Source organism: Budorcas taxicolor, chromosome 16 (genome assembly GCF_023091745.1).
Source record: "Budorcas taxicolor isolate Tak-1 chromosome 16, Takin1.1, whole genome shotgun sequence".
Classification (NCBI taxonomy): domain Eukaryota; kingdom Metazoa; phylum Chordata; class Mammalia; order Artiodactyla; family Bovidae; genus Budorcas; species Budorcas taxicolor.
Window position 1 is genome coordinate 7,929,975 of NC_068925.1, and position 9,513 is coordinate 7,939,487.

At 35.9% G+C, this 9,513-nt stretch overlaps 1 protein-coding gene across 1 annotated transcript in view; it reads right to left on the minus strand.

Annotated features, from left to right (window-relative positions):
- The window catches only part of CFH (complement factor H), a 108,892-nt gene extending 99,617 nt beyond the window's left edge, over positions 1-9,275 (minus strand). Inside the window, exon 1 of the mRNA XM_052654262.1 lies at positions 9,179-9,275. Coding sequence (XP_052510222.1) covers positions 9,179-9,236 — 58 coding nt within the window. The 5' untranslated portion in view covers positions 9,237-9,275. The remainder of the gene's footprint in view (positions 1-9,178) is intronic.
- Positions 9,276-9,513: the final 238 nt, after the last annotated feature.

The following is a 9,513-nucleotide window of genomic DNA, read 5'->3' on the forward strand; positions in this document are numbered from 1 at the left end:
ACTATTGAATGGATTGAAATTTGTGTATGTTTCTGCATTTCAACATCACACCAATGCCACAAAATGGTAAAGAAACAAATGATAGCAATCACATGAAGTAAGAAAACATCAACGGCTACAAAATTATTTCATCTACATAATATTCAACAACAAACATATATAAGACGGATGTGTACATAGACCTTTAAAAACTATGAAGGAAGTGCAAAAATATAATTACCATAAATATTAAAATAATGTTTTCTTCTGGAAGAAACGAAGGGGTATTAATCCAAAAGAAACCCAAGGGTATGTTGGGGATGCTCAGAAAGCTCTATTTGTTTCCATGGGTGGTTTTAATTATTTTTAATACAGCACACATATTTTATTCGCTCATATACTTGACAATAAAGGTATTATGTAATAGAATCTGCCTATACCATATGATTCTTATTTTCTGAAAAAGTAATTCATTAACAATATGACATATAAAGAGAGGAATAGATACAATTAATGATGAAGCTAATGTATTATAATTGATAATCTTTTCAAAACTTCTTGCTACTTAATTTAGATATAACTACTCTCGTTATTAGGATGATTTCATTAGTATATGCTCAACACATTAGTTAAAAAATGGCAAAGTCAAAGATACTTCTCACCATATTTATTTGTTGATATTATTTTCATTGCTAAACTTCGTTTCTTAGTTGGTTTTATAATAATGGTCTAACATTCTATTCTAGAATTTCTTTTCATAAAGACAAGGGAAAAAATAATCTACTGAGCTGGATCCCATTTTGAAAACTTTCCACATTTCATAGAACAGAAAGTTCAGATGAAAATTCATTTTTCTGTAATATATAACACTTATGTGGGCTTTCATATGCACTAGTTTTTCCTTGACGTTTTTGCAAATCTGTGGCACATTTGTTAGGGAACTTTTGTGAGTCCACATTAGTTTTGATTTCTAAAATTTAAGTAAACATACTTTCTCTCCACTAGATGGTGCAAACACCCCGCCATAAAACAACACAAACTGCCTGTACCTCTACCTACCAGCGCCCCCTCCCTCTCTCCAAGAAGCCCGAGCTTTTGGTTTCGCTTTTTCAAATTAAAGATCTTTTTTTTCACAACATGAAAATTTTGTGTTTAATTACAGGATAATTCCACTTTCTAAATTCAGATCCACTTCATGGCATTCAGGTTACCGGAAAAATTAATCTGTCCAATTCCAAATGTAGATGGCAGCGTCATGAGTGGAGCACCAATTTTCACTAATATACTAACATTCTGACGAATTTAGTTCCTATCCTTTCCTTATGCTCATGCAAGGAAAAAATAAAATTTTCTTATCCATTAGCTTATTCAATTTAAATGATTTTTATTAAAGCAATGTAGTTACACAAAGGATATTTATCCCTCTGTTACTTGCTTTGAACAACCAGACGTGAAAGACAAGAATACATCACTTTCATAAAATCTTCCTACTAGTTTCTCACAATATTTACTCTATGTAGATGTATTTACTACAAAAAGAGTTCTCACATTGATTACACTTCAAATGATACTAAAGCCTCTGGTGCTTTTTCCATGAACTTTTTTTTTTTTCTTTTAGTGGATGAATCATTTACCTGAATGAGTTCAGGACTCTGAAAGAATAAATTTTAAATTTTATACTTAACCACTAAGGTACAGCCATTGTGGAAAACAGTTTAGCTGTTCTCTAAAAAGATAAACTGTTAACATATGATGCAGCAATTCCCAGGGGGCGCTTGTGTAAAGAACCCAATGCAGGAGCCAATACAGAAGACATAAGAGGCATGAGTTCGATTCCTGGGTCAAGAACATCTTCTGAATAAGGGCATGGCAACCCCCTCCAGTATTCTTACTTGGAAAATCCCATGGACAGAGGCGCCTAGAGGGCTACAGTCCATTGGGTCACAAACAGTTGGACACAATTGCATTAACTTAGCACACAAAGTGTGCTAAAGTGGTTATGAATGGTCAGCAACTCAACTCCTAGGTATGGACCCAAAAGAAATGAAAGCAGGGACCTGAATAGATATTTGCATACCAATACTCAAAGGAGCACAAGAGGCAAACAATGGAAACATCCCAGTGTCCATCAATAGACAAATGGATAAACAAAATATAGCAGATATACAATGGAATATTACTCAGCCTTATAAACGAAGGATACTTTGATACTTGCAACAGCATGGCTAAATCTTGAAGACATTATGCTAACTGAAAACACACAGACACATCCAAGAACTTTAAATGGCATCTCTTGTCTCCATGAGAAAAAGATATTACCATCAACTACACTGTTTTTTCATCTTTCCACTGCCATCTCTAAAATGTTAGTTCTGATTACCATCATCTGTCAGCTTGATGATAACTCAACCTGCTAACTAGTCCCCAAGCTCCCCTCTTACATTAGCATCAGAGCCACAAGTGATTTTTGCAAATTTGGCCATGTTGTTTCTGGGATTAAAGTTCCCCGACTTCTCCTTATCCTTGTTATGTCTCTTCCCCTTGGCTTTAGAATCTGTATTTGGCTCTTGTCATTCTCTGATTTCATCTTATCACCTCCATCGTTTATTCACAATGCCAAAGCCACCATAGTTTGATTGTTTATACTTAGTTGAACATCTCAGATGAATTTTTTCCCTTAGGCCTTTTGCACATGTTGTTTCACTCCTCAGTCTCTTTAACCTCAGGCATTTGGTGACTAGCTGTCTCATCTTTCAGGCTCTATTCACATGTTGCTTCCTCCAAGGGATCCACTTATCTCTAGGCTCCAAGACCCACTGGACACCCCACTACCCCTTCTGTGTGATGTTTCCCTCAGCCCCTGCTTCGCTTTCTTCACAACATAATTAATGATTCAGAGTTATGTTTATGTTTACTAGAATTTCATCTGTCCTCCTATCAAAATGTAACTTCCCAGAGAATAAGCACTATCACAACAATTGTGGGGATACATATGAAAAGAGAAAGGGGAGAAAAACAGCACACATGATGCTCAATTTTACCCATATTATTTGGGCAAGTTCAATTGATTAAAGAATTAGAAATATGGATTGGATTCCTCTGGCATTATAGGGCTACTTTTAGTCCTTTGAGTATACATTTGAATCTCCTTAAAATCAATATCTTCCTTGTCACCCCTCACCTGGTTAACTCCTATTCAACTGTCAGAACCTACCCATGATGTCATCACAACTCTGATATATTTCCCTCTCCTCATTGCACTTCTTACAAACCAATTCCTCAACCCCACCCTACTCCATTCTTTCATTCCAGTCTGAGTATATTGCCTTCCCTAAGTGATCCTATAGTGTTTTCATTTATTTCCACCAAAATATATGATAAAGTGAATATATTAGCGATATATAATAATCATTGCTTTTTTTCCTCCCAAGTAGGAGGTGCTTGGAAAGTGTTTATTGTCATAGTGCCTGGTATTTAGCAATCACTCAAAAAAAAAAAAAAAAAAAGATTATTGAATGAACAAAAAGAATGAATGAATAAATGCAAAGCTAACCCAGAGACTTTCCATTTTATCTGAAGATTATGGATAACCTGCAAAATGTCAAACTGGATGAAGCACAAGCTGGAATCCATATTGCAGGAAGAAATATTAATCAATAACCTCAGATATGCAGCTAACACCACCATTAAGGCAGAAAGTGAAGAGGAATTAAAGAGCCTCTTGATGAAAGTGAAAGAGGAGAGTCAAAAAGCTGGCTTCAAACTCAACATTCAAAAACTGGAGATTATGGCATCTGATTCCATCACTTCATGGGAAATAGATGGAAAAAATGGAAAAAATGACAGAGTTTATTTTCTTGGGCTTCAAAATCACTGCAGATGGTGACTGCAGCCATGAAATTAAAAGACGTTTGCTCCTTGGAAGAAAAGCTAAGACAAACCTAGACAGCCTATTAAAAAGCAGAGACATTACTTTGCCAACAAAGATTCATCTAGTCAAAGCTATGGTTTTTCCAGTAGTCATGTATGGATGTGAGAGTTGAACCATAAAGAAAGTTGAGTGCCAAAGAATTGATGCTTTTGAATTGCAATGTTGGAGAAGACTCTTGAGAGTCCCTTGGACAGCAAGGTCAAACCAGTCAGTCCTAAAGGAAATCAATCCTGAATATTCATTGGAAGGACTGATGTTGTAGCTGAAGCTCCAATACCTTGGCTACCTGATGTGAAGAACTGACTCCTCAGAAAAGACCCTGATGCTGGGAAAGACTGAAGGCAGGAGGAGAAGGGGACGACAGAGTAGAGATGGTTGGATGGCATCATAGACTCGATGGGCAGGAGTTTCAGCAAGATCATGCTGGGTTGATGATGGACAGGGAAGCCTGGCATGCTGCAGTCCATGGGGTCACAGTCGGATGTGACTGAACTACACTGAACTGAATGGATAACCCGGAGAAAAGGCATTGTAGATGAGAGCAAAGTAAAAGATAAGACAAGGGTACAAATGTTTAGTGCTCTGTTGCATGAACCCCAAAATTTAGCATCTGTAAAATTCCATTCTACATCTTATTTTGGGGTCCTATATTTGAATTTATTTTATACTTTTTGAAGTTCAGAATCATTTTAATTTAGTTCAGAAAACTTTGAAGGAACATTTCTATAATCACTTTTCTATCTATTACATTTCTGGTTAACAAGGTTTAGGGGAAACTTGGATCTCTCAGTCAAAATGTCGAAACAAATAAAAGTACTCTGTCAGACCTTTTTACTTGCATTATTTTTGGGATTTTTTTCCTGTTCCATTACTTTACTTTCTCTGAACCATTTTTATAATGTTTCCTTTTAGTCTTAAGCTAAAATGCAACACTATTTTTTCAGTGACATCATGTCCCTTTTAAGCACTATGTCCTGAGACTGGTTCAAGATGTTAAGAAATGGGTAAAGTGCACATTAGTTAAGTGACCACAGGACAGGTTGCTTGGCAGAATCTCAGGGCAGGCAGGTGGGGGATGGTGTGTGGGGTGAGAACGGGGAGGAGGAGAGCTGAGCAGAAGGAAACATGGCCAAAAGCGAAGGACCGTCACAGACTGAGGGAATAAAAATGGGTCAACTCAGACTGAGGCTCAAGCCCTAGCCATAAAGGCCCCCAGATACAGAATGCCTCCTTATCTGTGCTTCCACTTGTATCTGAAAACATACTTCGAGCTAAGAATAATTTTGAAGTGAAGTGAAGTTGCTCAGTCGTGTCCGACTCTTTGCAACCCCACGGACTGTAGCTTATCAGGCTCCTCCCTCCGTGGGATTCTCCAGGCAAGAGTACTGGAGTGGGTTGCCATTTCAGCAATACTTAAATAATTTAGTTCTAATTTAAAATTGCGTGCTAAGGCAGTTCAGTTGTGTCCAACTCTGTGTGACCCTATTGGCTATAGCCCTCCAGGCTCTTCTGTCAATGGAATTCTCCAGGCAAGAATATTGGAGTGGGTTGTTATGCCTTCCTCCAGGGGATCTTTCCAACTGAGAGATTTAACCCGCATTTCCTGTCTCCTGCATTGGCAAGCTGGTTCTTTACAACTAGCGCCACTTGGGAAACCCCTAGCTTACAATTACGTGCAGGCAGAAGAGTAGAATATGCATTCCCAGGCTGGACCTAAACTTAAAATCAGCAAGGCTTTCCCTCTCCTGGCCGTCCGGGGGGCATTTGCTCCACCCTTTGTCAAAGAACCCAGAGAGCACTTCTTCTACCAGATCTTAGTTCCTGGAAACACCTCATCTTCCAAATTGCTTATTGTGTTCTTGCTACCCTTTGCCCACTAAAACTGTTGCAGAAAACTTATCAACATGTAATTCACAGTGAATCATGATGACTAAATTTAACTACCCCAACTCTTACTCACATATGGCCTTCCACATAAATTTCAGACTGGTTGAATTTATGGTATTATTAATATGTACATTTTAAGAGAACAGAAGATATTGACAAAAACTTTTCTATTGCTCTACTTAAAGTCACACCATATAGGTAAACACTCACACTACTAGATCTGAAAATGTGAGATTTTCTGGAGAGGATGGAGTCTTACCTATCTATCACACTAGAATTGAAACACAGAGTTAAGTTTTCTAGATTAGATAACTATATGTGACATTCACATCTATCCTTGTAAAAGAGCAATTGTTATTAATTTATTAATTCTTATCATGTCAGTTATTCTTGCATTAAAAAGTATTTTATGAATTTATAATTAATTTTTATGACCACAGTATCAAATTTTTTACATTAGATTTAACTCTGATTCAAAACCACCTTGTACTTGAAACAGTAAAATATATTTAAAAAATGTTCTCCTCTCTGTGTTGGAATAGAATCTCTCTGATATGTGATATATTTCAGATCCTGAAAGAATGTTTTTATCCTTTTAACCTCCAGAATTAGAAAACACATATCTTGCCAAGCAACATAGCCATCATGCCTTGGACATGCTTCAGCTATGTTTTGATTTATTTACTTTAATCATCCTGGAATTTGGGGGCCATGGTTAATTTCAAAGTGTATACACTTTTTGGATCTTAAAAGGTCTTCTTGAAAAATTGGTCACAAGATATTCCAGAAGGCAGAAACAATGTGTTATAACTGAGGAACTGTCATTCTAAACTCTGTAAATCTGACCAGATTCTTAGTAGCCTGGGGTGACTCCCCTTGAAGCGACTGATGGTCTTGTTCAACTAAGGATGAAAGAGCAGATAACCTACTGCATTAAAAAGGTACTACTTGGTCTCCAGTATAAAGGAAAAACTAATGGAGAGTTGCGCTTATAAATTCTTCCTGTTGGTTACTATTCCTCTTCAGTAGTGATTAGTATTGTTAAGGAATGTTCACTCCTAACAAGACAAAGACCATGTAGGAAATGCTGAAATGCTATATCTAGTTGAGTGAAGCCCATTGTGATAGCAGACACAACTGTCTTTTACCAATGTCTCAACTTAGCATTCAGTATTCAATTTAGTATTTCTCAACCTCTCAATTTGTATTCTGTAGTTATTTCTACACAGGAGACAAAAAAAAGAGGCTGGTGTTGAAGTATATGTGTATATTTTTAAATGACTAAGGCCACTCTTTAATAAAATTTCTGTTAGGTATGCTAGACCGATGAAATTGATTGACATTTTGAACTAATAGTTTCAGAAATATTTGGTGAACAAGCAGTAAAAGAGCAGTTCTATACCCACTGAAAAAGTGAAAGTCACTCAGTCATGTCCGACTCTTTGTGACCCCATGGACTTATCCAGGCCAGAATACTGGAGTGGGTAGTCTATCCCTTCTCCAGTGGATCTTCCAGACCCAGGAATTGAACTGGGGTCTCCTGCATTGCAGGCAGATTCTTTACCAACTGAGCTATGAGGGAAGTCCCCATATCCACTGAAAGCTCATGTAATTTTTCTCTACTAGCTTGTGCATTGAGGGTGTTTTTTGTGAAAACCATGAGGCTAACCTAAACATTACTTTAAATACTAAAGCTGTATTTTATCTAGAATGTGACCAGGTTGATACCTATTCTCACTGTAATGGGTATAGTGCTAATGCTCAGTTCATTAGTGGAAACTGATGTCACATTCTAACATACATCGATGAAACATAAAATACAAATGAAATGAGTCGTCTGGAATAAATTAGAAATGCAAGGACTTTAAATCACTGCTACTTAGTTTTTGTCATTTATTCTTTGTAGCAAACAATTTTAATAATAATTCAAATTCCACTTTGTTATAACTGAAACAGTTTAATTAAATTTAGCATCAATCCTTAGCTTTAAACATGAGCTAGAAACAAATCTTCCCTAGCTTGACAAATGCAGTCGACAGAAAACCTCGGCAAACAGGATGTCAATCAGGAAGCACTAAAATTATTCTTATTAAAGAAAAGACAGAAACACTTGTGTAGAGAAAAAGATGTTTGGTATTGATAACATTACATTGTTCCAGAACTCTTTGCCAATGCAATCATCTCTTCGTATATTTTGTTGTAATATTAGTTATTATTGCAATATTTTTATGGATAGGGAAATGATTGTATACCTAGTTTTAAAAAGTGGCTGAATATAAGGTTTATAAGCTAAAAATCAAGCAATTGCATATTAGCATGTATAACAAGAAAATAATTTATCTTTAAAAAAGTCTTAAACACATTTGAGAAAATCTGAAAAAATTACTAAAGGATATACCTTAAAAAGAAAAACTGCCTTTATTTTCTAGATTGAACCATCCTCAAGAATAGGGGTTTTGTTTATTTGCTAATATTCTTCATTGCCTAGAGGTTGACTTAAAATAAGCATTTGATCAAAATTTGTTGACAGTGAAAAATGCTGGGAATTCATAAATGATAACTTAAAAAAATGTCAATCGAACATCTATCCCATAATTGGTTACCTAACATGAACTAGAAAACCAAATATCCTCCACAAAGAAATTTTTTTATCTATGAGGAAAAAGTAATAGAGTTTAATTATCCAGAAATTTTCTTATTGATATAAAGAAAAAAACCCCGCACTCAGATGTACTACTCCTAAAGGCTATTCTTCTAGAATATCTTATATACAAATTTGGAGGGGAAAAAAAAAAAACTATTTTTTCCTTTCAACAAGGGTTGCATATGCATTTTTTTTCAAATTTATATATTTTCATTCTAATGATGCAAGTGGTGTTTGACCTCAAGACTTTTAAGGCCATCACAGTATCAGTTGTAAATGATAAGCAAATTTTTCTTTAGAAAGATTTAACATCTCTATCTGAAATAAGTCCAATCATTGTAATAAGAAGGCTTTTAATTTCTAATTTGTTTTCTTGTTCTGTACATGTTCACATACTTCTTAATACTTTCACATAAGGTGAAAATTTTAAGCAAAAAAAAAGTAAAGTGCATTCTATGATAATTGCAATTATGACATGTTACAGTTTTTGAAAATAATTATTAAAACATTTTCTAAAATTGTATATTAAATAAAATTATGATGAATGATCAGATATGCCATTCAAATAAGCTGCTTATATTTTTTGACATTGTTCACAATGTCAAAAGTGTCTCACACAGAAGGCCACAGAACAGTAATGAAATCACATCTTCTAGACCAAGTTTTTCATACTGCCATAAAAAGCATGTTAGCAAATGTTTTGCAATATAGGAAAAAATAAAAAGCAAAACTCCTACCTTCTGCGACACAAACGGTCCACAGCAGAAGCCACACAATTTTTGCTGGAAATCTCATTTTGGAGACCCTTCAGGGCACATCTAGCATTGACAGTGCTCACCACTGTGTCAGGTTCTCCTCTGCTAAAAACTGTGAAAAGTGCAGGAAACCACTTGCTCCAAAAGGAAGTCGAAACACAGCTTGGGAAATAAAGGGATTGCTAGATGTCCCGCCCATCAGAAACTTTGCAAAGCAAAAGAAAAATCTCAGTCAGGAGCCCCAGCAATGCCAGAGTTTAAACCTGCACTCCCACTGAAAGTGAATGCCGTGACCTGCCCTTGATTTGTTTTTTTAA